This window comes from Oreochromis niloticus, unplaced genomic scaffold (genome assembly GCF_001858045.2).
Source record: "Oreochromis niloticus isolate F11D_XX unplaced genomic scaffold, O_niloticus_UMD_NMBU tig00000736_pilon, whole genome shotgun sequence".
NCBI classification, from domain to species: Eukaryota; Metazoa; Chordata; class Actinopteri; order Cichliformes; family Cichlidae; genus Oreochromis; species Oreochromis niloticus.
Genome location: NW_020327230.1, coordinates 119,671 through 135,042, shown reverse-complemented (window position 1 = coordinate 135,042; position 15,372 = coordinate 119,671). Strand labels below are relative to the sequence as shown.

The 15,372-nt window shown below is 43.3% G+C and overlaps 1 gene segment (V, D, J or C); it reads left to right on the top strand.

The window, feature by feature from the left end:
* The first annotated feature begins 2,522 nt into the window (after nucleotides 1-2,522).
* On the top strand, nucleotides 2,523-13,904 carry LOC109199544 (Ig kappa chain V region 3547-like). The segment is given in 4 exon segments: nucleotides 2,523-2,579; nucleotides 2,687-3,008; nucleotides 3,218-3,223; nucleotides 13,880-13,904. Coding segments are annotated over 4 exon segments (405 nt in total).
* The last annotated feature ends 1,468 nt before the right edge of the window (nucleotides 13,905-15,372 follow it).

The following is a 15,372-nucleotide window of genomic DNA, read 5'->3' as shown; positions in this document are numbered from 1 at the left end:
ACATAAGCAGTCTGATTTATTGTACTTCTTAAATAATAAAGCTTTTTATGAATCTCAATAAAAATATTTAAATGCCTTCATTCAATGAAGGCAGATGTTTTTGTTATTTATTTTAAAGAACTCAACTATTCTTTATCCCAGATAATCTATAAATTCTTCCTCTTTTACCAACTCTACGTCATTATAAATTAAACAACATAATATATGTTTTCAATCAAAATACTTGTCACGGCCCTGGGTCTGTGACCAAGTGTTTTGTGTTTAAATTATATTTCTTGATTATTGTTATTCATGGTTTTAGTTCTCTTGATGTTATATTTTTTGTTCTAGCTTTTAGTTTCAGTCACTCTGTCTTCCCTTTTTCCATGTTTCATATCCAGTCAGTCTTGTCTCCACCTGCTGTGTCCCCTGGCAGCTCTGGAGAGTCTATCCAGCCATCAGCTCCACCTACTACACAACCACCAGGACATCCGTCTGTGGCCCCTACGCCGCAGGTCGCGTGGTTTCTTTATGTGTTTATAGAATCATTACTTCTTATCAATCTCTGGCTTTCTTCCACAGCATGTTTTTTGTAAATGGTAAATGGTTGCCTGGTTCTGCTGGAGGTTTCTTCCTGTTAAAAGGGAGTTTTTCTTTCCCACTGTCACCAAAGTGCTTGCTCATAGGGGGTCATGTAATTGTTGGGGTTTTCTGATCCTGTAGGGTTTAAAATACAATAAAAATAAGTCTGATTATGAAAGTTTGGGCTTCGATATATTATTTATAATAAAACATATATAATATGTAATATATGTAATGTAATATATAATAAACATATAATAAAACTTTTCATTAGTAGACTGCTGTCAGTGCCCCGATGGCAGCTCTCTCCCAAGCGCTTGTGTTTATTAAAAGGTGTTAGCCTTCTGCTCATCGTGTCTGTAGATTTTGTTAATTAAATTTCCATAACAATAACAAAGCAATACAACTATTTAAAAGGCATTTCTGCTTCCACCTTTTTGTTTTCAAATCTTTCTCTCTGTCCTGCTGTACTTGTGTCTACATGGAAATTCTTCATCTTCAACTCTCTACTGATGAGGAACTTTCCAAATAAACAGGAACTAACAAAAAGATAAATTAAGAAAGTGAGAGGAATACACTAAACAAGATGACAGAGTGGGTCAGAGAAATGGAAACACTGGAGCACCAGGACAGCAAAGAAACCAAAGCACGAATAAAAGCACAACTCTGGAACTATGAAAAACTCATCACTGATCATCTCTTGTTGCAATACAAAATGATTAAAGACCACAAGATAAAACAAGTATTTTACTTCGTTTAAACCATGAAGAATTAAATGTGTTCACAAGCAATGTCCATAAAAAAGGAGGAATACCATTTCATTTCACAAACTGCTTCCTGTGTCATGGTCTGCGGCCTGGTGCCTGAGGAGCGGATGGGATGCCCACGCCTACGGGTGTGGCTGTTGTCTCCACACCTGCATCCCATTCCAGGCGATCATCAGGAGGACTATTTAACCCCGCATGGCTGGCTGCTCCACGCCAGTCCATTAGTCACCATTCAGCGGTAACTTGGCCCTCACGTGAAGGTGGATGTGGCATTTCTGGTTTCTTTTGAACTATGTTAATCCTTCTACTGTGTGCCCAGGTTATTGTTCTTGACATCCTGTCTCTTAAATAACCCCTAAGCAAATATAAAACTATTCCCCTAACACCATAATGTTCCAATTTTCTTATTAATATATCATGGTCTCTTGTGTCCAACGCTCAAGTGTATGAATAACCCATTCACATATTGCTTTTTGTCTATGGAGTTTGGGGTGTATTCCATTGATTCTAATAGTGCCAAAGATGGTGATCTGCCAGATCTGAACCCGTACTGACTCTTGGTGAGTATGTTAGTGATGACATCACCTGGTATCTTCAGAAACCTGCAGAAGCTCCTAAACTGCAGATTGATGATGCTGCCACCTGCAAATCTAGAGTTTGTGATTATTTAAGTGGGAGTCAGTCTGGAACTGACTTCACTTTGACCATCAGTGAAGTTCAACCTAAAAGTGCAGGAGTTTATTACTGTCAGCAGGAGTACAGCCGTCTGTTCACATGTGAGGAACACTGTGAGAAAACACTTCACACACTTTCTATTTCAATCTGTGATCTTATCTGACAGGATTCTGGAGAGGCTGGAGCTTTTCCCAGCTGTCTCAGGGTAAGGGGCAGATTATACATTAACTTCATCATCCATATGGAAATTGCAAATTACATTTTGAATAATTTTAAATATCAATTAATAGGAAACTAAGCAAAAACAGAAAAGACATCATTAATTCAGACAAAAATTTCAGATAGAAAAAACAAGAAGGATTTCATTGTGTCAGTCAGATGATTTCCATAGAGAGGCACTTTGCATCAGCAGCACCATGCTCCAGTGCTCTGGGAGAGTTTATAGTCCTGAGAGTTGAAGACTGGATGACTGACAGCTGTCCTTCATCACAACAGAAGCCAGAGAAATCCTCCTCATCAAAAACATGACTTTGATCTGCGTCCTCATCTGGACTCTCCTCTGCTGCTGCTTCACAGGTAAAGTCCAGAGAATCAAACTCCTCTCCTCTATCAACATCTGTCCCTCTGAAATGAAGCCCACAAAACCATGAAGCTGCTTTATGTTTTTGTCTCTGTATCCTCAGAGTCCAGAGGACAGATCACAGTGACTCAGCCTGGAGCAGTGAGCTCTGCTGTGGGAGGATCTGTGAGCATCAAGTGTAGGACCAGTCAGAATGTTTATGTTCATAGCAACTCTCACTGTTTAGCCTGGTACCAACAGAAAGATGGAAGAGTTCCTAAATTGCTCATTTACTTTGCTAGCACTCGAGTATCAGGGATTCCAGCTCGTTTTACAGGCAGTGGATCAAACTCTGACTTCACTCTGACCATCAGTGGAGTCCAGGCTGAAGATGCAGCAGTTTATTACTGTCTGAGTGCTCACTGGTTGAACAGTCAGTGGGTGTTCACACAGTGAAAAACAGTCGTACAAAAACCTCCCTCAGTCAGACTGAACAGAAACTGAACTGACTGCTGCAGCTGGAAGATACTGCAGAGACTGATACAGTTCACTGAGGACACACACACACACACACACACACACACACACACACACACACACACAATTTTCTAAGACAAAGTGAGACAATGCGTGATATGTAACATGTAATCTTAATGACTTTCTACCTCACCTACTCCGCTTCACTGAGATTTTAAGTACTCTCGGTCCCTAGTTAAAGCATAAAAAAAGTTACATAATTTTCTCAGGGATTAGTAAACTTTTTGGCATGATCTGAGCTGACCAAAACAAATTCCACTTTCCTAAAACCTAAAACCTTATCCCACCTTTATTTAAGGTGGATTGTAAGAAGGGCAATCAAAAATTATGCATGCTTGCACTCTCTGTAATGTACAGATTTCTATACACAGAGTAGTGAGAAAGACTCAAATGCCAGCACTCAGTAAGGTGCAGTGAAGTGCTGAATAATAGTAAGTGTTGTTTTTTTGCTGCTCACGAAATTATTCAAAAGTGTGTTACATCCTCGGTGTAACAAGAATTTGTCTCCCGACTCCAACTCCACCCAAGAATAAGCCAAAACCAAAAGGAAGTGTAAATGCAGTACACCCATTTACTGACTTAGGCAGTGAGCTATGCCAAAATATTGAAACAAAAGATCGCTAAACATCCCTAATCTGTTTGTTCGCTGGGGGAGGCCCAGGAGAGAGCAGTGATGTGGCTGTCAGTCAGTCACATTTATGCTTGATCTGCCCCACTGTCATTCCATAAATACATGACTGCCATCACATATCCACTGAAACAGCTCTGATAACAGCTTCATTTAAAAGATTTTTAAAAGATTTAAAAGTTTGTGTTTCACAAGAACTCCTTTGAAGCAAAAGAGCAATAGGGTTTAAGAAATCTGCTTTGGCATTACACATAAACATATATTTATTATCAAACATTTAAATGTAATCAAACAAACAGAAAGAATGAAACAAAATCATGGAGCTATTTAAGGTCTTCTCTGTTTCCTCCTTTGTCTTCAAATCTTTCTGTCCTGGCTGTAGTTGTGTTTGTGTTAAGGTTTGACACTGGGCAGAAAAGCAGGACTCAATCACAGGACTTCCTCTAGCAGAGACAGTGACTTCAATGACAAGTGAAAAAAGGGTCATAAACAGTTTTAACACACAAAGTCCACAGCAGTGTTAATCCCAGCTCCCAGTACAGTCAGGCTGACACAGCTGATGACATTTTTTTTTCCAAGATGCCTCTTTCTCCAGCTCCGCTTCACAGGTTTCCTGGATATAAAGGAGAACACAGGAAAGTAGACTTCACAAAATAAGTTGGTCTTAACTTACAAAGTCAGATTACACTGGCTGTTTGTCATAAGAAGGTCAAGCATCAACTAAAACTCAGACACTCTCCTTGTTATGTACAACTGTGGCAGGTATAGGACTCAGGACTCAGAAACAAATGGACAAATTGAAAGAGGCAGCTTTATTTACTGAAACACAGAACTAAAAGGAAAGTCTGAAGCTAGAGGCTCAGAGCTAGGAACAATTCGATTCAATTTATTTAGCACTCTTCACAGGTTAAAAACCACAAAGTGCTTCACAGTAATATAAAAACAGAAATACATAAAAAAAGCACAATCAAACATACAGCACAAATCTAATTAAAAGCCAATCTAAATAAATGAGTCTTAAGCTGCTTTCTAAAAGAATAAATACAATCAAGGCAACGTAATGATGGAGGGAGAGCATTCCACAACCTGGGGGCGACTGCTCTAATAGATCTATTTCCTCTGGTCTTAAAACGTGTTTGTGGGACTACCAACAGCCTTTGATTAGATGATCTCAGGCTGCGAGAGGGAGCGTGGGGTTCTAAAAGATCAGAAATGTAGGCAGGAGTATCACAATTCAAAGATTTAAAAGTCAGTACCAAGATTTTAAAATGAACTCTAAAATGTACTGGAAGCCAGTGTAATGAACATAAAACTGGTGTAATGTGCTCTCTTTTTCGTGTCTTAGTTAAAAGCCTTGCAGCAGCATTGCCGTGCAGCAGAACCAAGGAACAAAGAGTAAACTGGGAGTAACAAGGGAACTGAGGCACACAAGGAAACACATTATAACAGGGTAGATGTGAAAACAAACAAATGAACGTACAGTTGCATTGTAACCTTGGTTCTCTGAGTGAGAGACTATTTCTCCACTCCGTTACATATTCCATATGTAAGGGGTATGACCCCCTTGGTCATGGCGTGCCTGCTGGATCGTCTCTACAACCAAGCGAGACGACTGGGAATTGGACTGGAGGCTTCCCAGGATCCCGGGATTGAATAAAACAATCAGTATGTCATACTTGGTCCTCTTGTTTACATGGAAACGTTTAAGCAGCAGAAGGATGGAGTGCTGCTGCTGTCCGGTCTTCATTCACCTGACGTAGGACTGCATGGGGACCAACTGGTATCAGACAGGAGACTTTTTGAAGTAGTGAAACTTTCGGGCATCCACCTTGAAAGAGCCTCCATGTAGATCCCTCTGCAGCTCTCCTTGCCATCGTGCTCGGCCCACTCTCTCCAGCACGCAGTAAGAGTCGCTGCCAAGTGTTACATCAGGATCGCTCTCGCTGCCAATCAGGGCACGATATCGCAGACACTGTGATGCCACGACAACCAGCTTTCTCCCGTATCTTTCCAAAGCCTCGTTCAATCTGAACAATGGGGTCAGCGGAGACTTGGAGTTGACTTGCTTTGTGATGTCTTTCCTCTTTTTGAAGAAGGCACATGAGCCCTGAATCCCATCCTTGTTTTCTGGAACAACGTCGATGGGGTAGATGTCTTTGGGAGTGTCGGTAAAGCTGTCAGTCACTTCGATGCCTGTCTCTGCATCAATGTCCTTAAACCTGTTGGTCAGCACGACATCCTCTCTCTCCTCTGGGAGCTCGTAAAACGTCAGCTCGGTGTTGATGACCAGTGACTTCCATATGAGCTCCTTGGTGTAGTCATCGAGCTTGAGGGGAAACCCGGGCTGCCTGTCTTCCAGTCATATCCACAAACTGGGAATGGTTATCCCGTCCAGCCCTTCCAGAACCACTTCATCCACAACTATACTCAGCAGATCCATTCCGGGCTATTGGTTAGCTAACATGCTAGCTCAGCGGCAACTATCCTGCAGTCTGCACACGCGCTAAAGTCTCGTAAAGTCACGGGATTTGACCGGCACGCTGTAGGTAGGTATTACAGGTACTGCGCTGCAGTGGTTTGTATCATATCTATCTAACAGACTCCAATTTGTACATGTAAATGGAGAGTCCTCTTCACACACAAAGGTCAGTTATGGTGTTCCACAGGGTTCAGTGCTAGGACCAATTCTGTTTACATTATACATGCTTCCCTTAGGCAGCATCATTAGAAGACATAGCATGCATTTTCACTGCTATGCTGATGACACCCAATTCTATCTGTCCATGGAGCCAGATAACACACACCAATTAGTTAAACTGCAGGAATGTCTCAAAGACATAAAGACCTGGACGGCCGCTAACTTTCTGCTTCTTAATTCAGATAAAACTGACGTTATTGCCCTGAAAATCTTAGAAATATGGTATCTAACCAGATTCTTACTCTGGATGGCATTACCTTGGCCTTCAGTAACACTGTGAGGAACCTTGGAGTCATTTTTGACCAGGGCATGTCCTTCAACGCACATATTAAACAAATATGTAAGACTGCTTTCTTCCATTTGCGCAACATCTCTAAAATTAGAAATATCCTGTCTCAGAGTGATGCTGAAAAACTAGTTCATGCATTTATTACTTCCAGGCTGGACTACTGTAATTCATTATTATCAGGATGTCCTAAAAACTCCCTGAAAAGCCTTCAGTTAATTCAAAATGCTGCAGCAAGAGTCCTGACAGGGACTAGAAAGAGAGATCATACTTCTCCTGTTTTGGATTCCCTTCATCGGCTTCCTGTTAAATCCAGAATTGAATTCAAAATCCTGCTCCTCATATACAAGGTCTTACATAATCAGGCCCCATCTTATCTTAATGACCTTGTAGTACCATATCACCCTATTAGAGCACTTCGCTCTCGCACTGCAGGCTTACTTGTTGTTACTAGGGTATTTAAAAGTAGAATGGGAGGGAGAGCCTTCAGTTTTGAGGCCCCTCTTCTGTGGAACCAGCTTCCAGTTTGGATTCTGGAGACAGACACTATCTCTACTTTCAAGATTAGGCTTAAAACTTTCCTTTTTGCTAAAGCATATAGTTAGTGCTGGACCAGCTGGCCCTGAATCCTCCCTTAGTTATGCTGCGATAGACGTAGGCTGCCGGGGGATTCCCATGATGCATTGAGTTTTTCCTTTCCAGTCACCTTTCACACTCACTATGTGTTAGTAGACCTCTCTGCATTGAATCATACCTGTTATTAATCTCTGTCTCTCTTACACAGTATGTCTCTATCCTGTCTTCCTTCTCTCACCCCAACCGGTCGCAGCAGATGGCCCCACCCCTCCCTGAGCCTGGTTCTGCCGGAGGTTTCTTCCTGTTAAAAGGGAGTTTTTCCTTCCCATTGACGCCAAAGTGCCTGCTCATAGGGGGTCATATGATTGTTGGGTTTTTCTCTGTATCTATGATTGTACGATCTACTGTGCAATATAAAGTGCCTTGAGGCGACTGTTGTCGTGATTCGGCACTATATAAATAAGAATAAGAATAAGAATAACTTTATTTATCCCGAGGGAAATTCTTTTGTCATGTACATGCTCAAAGCAGCAGGAGAGACAGAGGAACAGATAAATAAGATATACAATATGTACAATAAGAATAGTAGTATACAGTAATATACAGTAGTAGGATAGTGCAAGACATAGTATCAATAACTCTAATGAAGTAATACAAATGACTGTATCCTGGAGAATAAATAACTTCACTATCAGTGCAGGCGATTCTAGAAAGTGACATAGTAATGTGCAATAGAATAAAGGGAGTAGCAGCGTATTATGGGGAGATGAAACAAATATTCAATATTCAATAAGGTACTGTTGGGTAATATTGCACAGTCTGAAAAGGAACAGAATAACATTGGTAATAGTCTCAGGAAAATCACCTACAGAGTGAGGAAGAGTTATACAGTCTTATTGCCACTGGCACAAAGGATTTCCTGTGGCGGTCAGTTCTGCATTTCGGGGCAATGAGTCTTTTGCTGCCTTTGCTCCGATGGTCCATCATGGGGGCGTGCATGGGGTGGGAGGGGTTGTCCATGATAGAAAGAAGTTTTTTAGCATTCTCCTCTCAGACACCTCCTCCAGGTTCTCAAGTCTGACACCCAGGACAGAACCAGCCTTTTTAATCAGTTTGTTCAGCCTGTTGGCATCAGCTGTCTTCACCCCACTTCCCCAGCACACAGCTGCAAAGAACACGACGCTCTCCACCACCGAGTGATAGAACATGGTCAGCATTTTCCTACCAACATTGAAGGACCTGAGTCGCCTCAGTAGGAAAAGCCGACTCTGCCCTTTTTTGAAGATAGCATTGGTGTTTTTGGTCCAGTCCAGTTTACAGTCCAAGTGTACGCCCAGGTACCGGTAGTCCTCAACGATCTCCACATCAGCCCCTCTGATGGTGACAGGGTTAGGAGGAGGAGCCTGCTTCCTAAAGTCCATAATCAGTTCTTTTGTCTTTGTGATCTTTAGTTGTAGGTGGTTAAGCTCACACCACTCGACAAAGCTGTCCACCACACTCCTGTACTCCTCCTCCTGTCCATCCCTGATACAGCCCACGATGGCAGAGTCATCCGAGAATTTCTGCAGATGACATGACTGAGACTTGTACCTGAACTCAGATGTGTAGAGGGTGAAGAGGAAGGGTGATAGGACCGTCCCCTGCAGCGCCCCTGTGCTGCTCAGGATGTTATCTGAGCGGCAGGTCTTCAGTCGGACATGCTGTGGTCGACTTGTTAAATAGTCCGTAATCCAACCTACCAGTGGGGCGTCCACCTGCATTTCCGTGAGCTTATTCCCCAGCAGTGATGGTCTGATCGTGTTAAAAGCACTAGAGAAGTCAAAGAACATGACCCTCACAGTGCTCCCAACTATGTCCAGATGAGAATAAGCCTGGTCCAGCAGGTAGATGAGGGCATCCTCCACTCCGATACGAGGTTGATAAGCAAACTGCAGGGGGTCCAGCCAGGGCTCCATGAGCAGACGCAGATGTTTCAGGATGAGTCTCTCTAGCGTCTTCATGACATGTGAGGTCAGAGCCACTGGCCTGTAGTCACTGAGGGTCGACGGGTTGATCTGAGCTGGGTGTGGAGACAGGAGAGGCAGGGCAGTCAAACCTATTGAAGTCCAGATTTAGGTTGTTAGCACTTTCGACGTCCACATCCATCGCAACACCTCTCTTTTGTCTCAGGCCAGTGATGGCCCGCATTCCATTCCACACCTCCCTGGTGTTGTTTTCCTGCAGTTTATTTTCCAGCCCCCTTCTGTTGGACTCTTTACCCTCTGCAATCTTGGCTTTCAGCTCCTTCTGCACCAGTTTCAGCTGATCTCTGTCACCGTTTCTGAAAGCTCTTTTTTTTCTTGTTCAGGGTTGCTTTGATGTCTTTGGTAACTATTGGGATTAGAGAAATTATTTCACTGCTATTGTTCATATTACCATGGCATTAATCACATAATCTCCAAGTAGGGATATTGCATTTAGAGGCTTAAACATATTGGCACCCAATTAAGCTTTTATTACAAGTCCAGTAAGAACCACTTTAAACTGTTGAGGTGAATCTATAATTTTAAAGGCTTTTGAATGTTTTTATATTCTTACACTGAAGTCTTCAGTGGGTGAGAAACTGAGTTGCAGGCTGACAGGAAACGCCATGCTTTGCAAAAGTGAAACTGAAAGCAGAGTCTGAGTGCAAGCTAAGAGCAGGTTATTTTATTATGCATTTATATCTTTGGATTAAGCTTTTAGTAGAGGTTTTTGATTAAAACATTTATTCAGTAGATTACATATATAGTTCCAGTTAGGTTATTACATGTAAGGATGAGCCTCTGTTCTGGTGAAAGGTCAGAAGTGCAACGGGTGAGATGAGAGAGCATTTAAGGACGAGACACACATACACACACACATAGTTTCAGTTGTGTACGTGCTGGCCTTCTGTCTAGTGGAAAGGTTACAAGGTCTAGCTGGGGAGCTGAGAGGTGAAACAAAGGGCAGCCGAAGCTGACACACACATACACCCACATACATACACACATATTAGATAGACTCATTTATATAGGTAAGAGTTTAATCATGTTTTGCTTGCGACTGCAAAATTGTGCCTGCATGAGTGACAGTTTGTGCAGAACGTGTGCCTGATGTTCCAGACAGATAAGCGAGCGTCCGGGGACAACAGGAAGACACCTGACTTCGACGCGAAGACAATGTTCTTTTTAAACTATGTCAAAGTTAACTGAACGTTTGTGGTTTTGCATTGACGTATGCTGTATTGAGTCTGCCTGGCAACAGAAGGGGGGGGAGCAGTATCACCCCAACCCTATAAAGTCTTTGTTCTGACAATTGTAAGACAGTTCAACACTGAATCTGCACAGTGTTGGACTCCACGCGTGTATTCATTAAAATCTTCGTCTAATTGCACCCGGCAGGATCAGTGGTCATTATTTTGGTTTTCCTCCTCAATTTCTGAACCCTAACATAACCCAGGGCTTGTTGTTGGGGAAGCACAAAATGGTTTTTTTGGGAACCACAGTGTCAACACAGAAGTTGATACAGGGAGTGCAGAATTATTAGGCAAGTTGTATTTTTGAGGAATAATTTTATTATTGAACAACAACCATGTTCTCAATGAACCCAAAAAACTCATTAATATCAAAGCTGAATGTTTTTGGAAGTAGTTTTTAGTTTGTTTTTAGTTTTAGCTATTTTAGGGGGATATCTGTGTGTGCAGGTGACTATTACTGTGCATAATTATTAGGCAACTTAACAAAAAACAAATATATACCCATTTCAATTATTTATTTTTACCAGTGAAACCAATATAACATCTCCACATTCACAAATATACATTTCTGACATTCAAAAACAAAACAAAAACAAATCAGCGACCAATATAGCCACCTTTCTTTGCAAGGACACTCAAAAGCCTGCCATCCATGGATTCTGTCAGTGTTTTGATCTGTTCACCATCAACATTGCGTGCAGCAGCAACCACAGCCTCCCAGACACTGTTCAGAGAGGTGTACTGTTTTCCCTCCTTGTAAATCTCACATTTGATGATGGACCAGCCACGCTGTGGAGTACTTGGATGCGTGTGATGGAGCATTGTCCTGCATGAAAATCATGTTTTTCTTGAAGGATGCAGACTTCTTCCTGTACCACTGCTTGAAGAAGGTGTCTTCCAGAAACTGGCAGTAGGACTGGGAGTTGAGCTTGACTCCATCCTCAACCTGAAAAGGCCCCACAAGCTCATCTTTGATGATACCAGCCCAAACCAGTACTCCACCTCCACCTTGCTGGCGTCTGAGTCGGACTGGAGCTCTCTGCCCTTTACCAATCCAGCCACGGGACCATCCATCTGGCCCATCAAGACTCACTCTCATTTCATCAGTCCATAAAACCTTAGAAAAATCAGTCTTGAGATATTTCTTGGCCCAGTCTTGACGTTTCAGCTTGTGTGTCTTGTTCAGTGGTGGTCGTCTTTCAGCCTTTCTTACCTTGGCCATGTCTCTGAGTATTGCACACCTTGTGCTTTTGGGCACTCCAGTGATGTTGCAGCTCTGAAATATGGCCAAACTGGTGGCAAGTGGCATCTTGGCAGCTGCACGCTTGACTTTTCTCAGTTCATGGGCAGTTATTTTGCGCCTTGGTTTTTCCACACGCTTCTTGCGACCCTGTTGACTATTTTGAATGAAACGCTTGATTGTTCGATGATCACGCTTCAGAAGCTTTGCAATTTTAAGACTGCTGCATCCCTCTGCAAGATATCTCACTATTTTTGACTTTTCTGAGCCTGTTAAGTCCTTCTTTTGACCCATTTTGCCAAAGGAAAGGAAGTTGCCTAATAATTATGCACACCTGATATAGGGTGTTGATGTCATTAGACCACACCCCTTCTCATTACAGAGATGCACATCACCTAATATGCTTAATTGGTAGTAGGCTTTCGAGCCTATACAGCTTGGAGTAAGACAACATGCATGAAGAGGATGATGTGGACAAAATACTCATTTGCCTAATAATTCTGCACTCCCTGTATAATCTGTAACACAGCCTGTCAGATTGGCAATATTGTCCATATGAGAATCACAAAGAACAATCTAGTCTGTTGACTCAAAGCATCCCTGCAGAGTCTCTTCCGACTCCCTTGTCCATGTTGTAACGGTTTTTATGGCTGCAGGTTGTCTCTGGACGGCAGATCTGTAAAGGGGCTGGAGGTAGACCAGGTTGTGATCAGCACTGCCCAGAGGAGGGAGAGGGCTGGAGGTGTATGCCTCAGTAGCATTGGCATAAAACAGGTCCAGTGTTTTATTGTCTCTTGTTTTGCAGTCCACATACTGCTTGAATGTAGGTAGAACAGTGGAGAGGTTCGTGTGGTTAAAATCGCCCATTATAGCCACAAAGGCAGAGGGACTATGATTTAGTAGGTCCGCTGTCACAGAGCTGATGACATCATATGCCTGCGCCGCGTTGGCATCAGGGGCGATGTAAACAATGACGATAATGGCGAGGAAAACTCCCGCGGTAAATAATATGTTCTAAGACCGACTGCTAACAGTTCGATGTGTTTGTTACACACAGCCATCCTCACCTTAACGTGACTGGGGGAAGACCAGCGGTTGTTAACATAAAGAGTGAGTCCTCCTCCCCTCTTCTTCTCGCTGCTGCCTGGGTCCCTGTCCGCTCTCACACACGTAAATCCGTTTATATCCACCACCTGGTCCGGGATGTTTTTGTGCAGCCATGTCTCCGTGAAACACATAACACTGCATTCTCGGAAAACTTTCTCTGTCCTTGTTAGCGTCGCGATCTCCTCCATCTTATTAACCAGCGATCTAACATTGCCAGTCACTACTGACGGGAGAGCAGGACGGAATCTTTTCCTCCTCAGTCATCGGGTTTTCCCGGCTCTGCAGCCGCGGTAGTTCCTCTTGATCACCGCAGGGATCTCATGCTGAACACTGGCATGGCTATGCTGTCTTAGTCCCAGCAGCTGGTCCCGGCTATAGACAAAGGGGCAGCGTGGCATTGCGGTCATCTCAGTAGTTTTACAAAGAGTTTCTTGTTCAAACACGGACAAAAATTTCTCGACAACACAAGAAGTATAAACTAAAAAACTAACTAAGTAGACAAAAAGAAATAAATAAGAGGAAAAGAAAGAAAGGGGAAAGTAATTTTCAACTGTAGAGAGCATGCTAGACAGGCTGCCATCCGAGACGGCGCCGGAAGTATGATAATAAATAAAATTGAATTGAATTGAATTGAATGAAACTAACAGCTGGTCCGTTGTCCGGATCGAGTGGGTACGTGCAACATGCAGTGCCAGAGCTCGGACGGGGCACAGAGCCAGCAGCCTCTTGGTCCAAACCTTCAGTAGGACCTGAGTGCAGCTCAACTGAATGAGAGAGGTGGAAGTCTGAGAGGGCTTTACTCAAGAAGGCAGGGTTGGGCCGGAGGACCACCACCTGCAACAGTCACTGTGGACATACAGCGCCTCGAGCTCACTAATTCATCTGGCGGAAGTTAGGGCCAGAAGGAAGGTGGTCTTAATAATAATAATGGATTGCATTTATATAGTGCTTTTCGAGACCCTCAAAGCACTTTTCTCACATTCACACACTGGTGGAGGCAAGCTACAGTTGTAGACAGCGCTGCCCTGGGACTGACAGAAGCGAGGCTGCCATATCGCACCATTGGCCCCTCTAGCCATCACCAGTAGGCGGTAGGATGAAGTGTCTTGCCCAAGGACACAACAACCAAGACAGACAGAGCTGGGGATCGAACCGGCAGGTCCAGTTCCCTTGGTCCAGGTCCCAAGGGGAACTGAGGACCCTGGCCTGCAAGCTGTTAGGTGCTGGACACCCCTCAGGAACTGCAAAATCAAAGCGGTGTCAGTGTCCAGTAGCAGTTGTTGATACGGGCGACATGGGTGGTTGCCCAGGGCGGCATCATGGTGGGGGGCGGCATCAAGGGCATCGAAAAAAAAAAATTTGCTCGTACTCATGCTGCCCCGACGTCATGCCAGCGCATATTGGGAATGTCATAGGCACCGATCAGTTTTCTGTCGCCCATTTGCTGGGAGTAAGGGCGCCCTATTGCAAGGTGCACCTGCTGCTTGCGGCACAGGGAGGAGAGGGCGGGGTGGTGGGGGATTCTATGGCTGGTTGGAGCGGCATCTAATAACCAACTCGCAAAATAAAACAAAATAAAAACAAACCTCTACTTTCAAGATTAGGCTTAAAACTTTCCTTTTTGCTAAAGCATATAGTTAGGGCTGGACCAGGTGACCCTGAATCCTCCCTTAGTTATGCTGCAATAGACGTAGGCTGCCGGGGATTCCCATGATGCATTGAGTTTTTCCTTTTTCAGTCACCTTTCTCACTCACTATGTGTTAACAGACCTCTCTGCATCGAATCATATCTGTTATTAATCTCTGTCTCTCTTCCACAGCATGTCTTTATCCTGTTTTTCTTCTTTCACCCCAACCGGTCGCAGCAGATGGCCGCCCCTCCCTGAGCCTGGTTCTGCCGGAGGTTTCTTCCTGTTAAAAGGGAGTTTTTCCTTCCCACTGTCGCCAAAGTGCTTGCTCATAGGGGGTCATATGATTGTTGGGTTTTTCTCTGTATTTATTATTGTGCTATCTACTGTACAATATAAAGCGCCTTGAGGCGACTTTGTTGTGATTTGGCGCTATATAAATAAAATTGAATTGAATTGAATTGAAAACCAACAAACACAAAAACACCAGATATTATGATACAGACTTATAATTTGGACCAATGTTTTTTAGAAATTCTATAAAGTGAGCGCGAGAGCCCTCAGTGCGCCTGCTTGCTGCTGAGCTGAAGTCAAACTAAACTTTATTGTCATCCCCGCTATATACAGTCCAGTATATAGAGAGATGAGATGACGAGGCTCCAATTACAGCAGCGCAAGTAAACAAACAATATATATAAGAAGAGTAAGAAAATATATATACACTTAGGACTCGGGGTAAATGGATCAATAACAATTTAAAATTTATAATTTACAGTTTGATGATTTAAAGTCTCACACACAACCTGTCGAAAGGGGAGGGGGGCTGGCTGCTTCCAAATAGAGCACATTTCAGT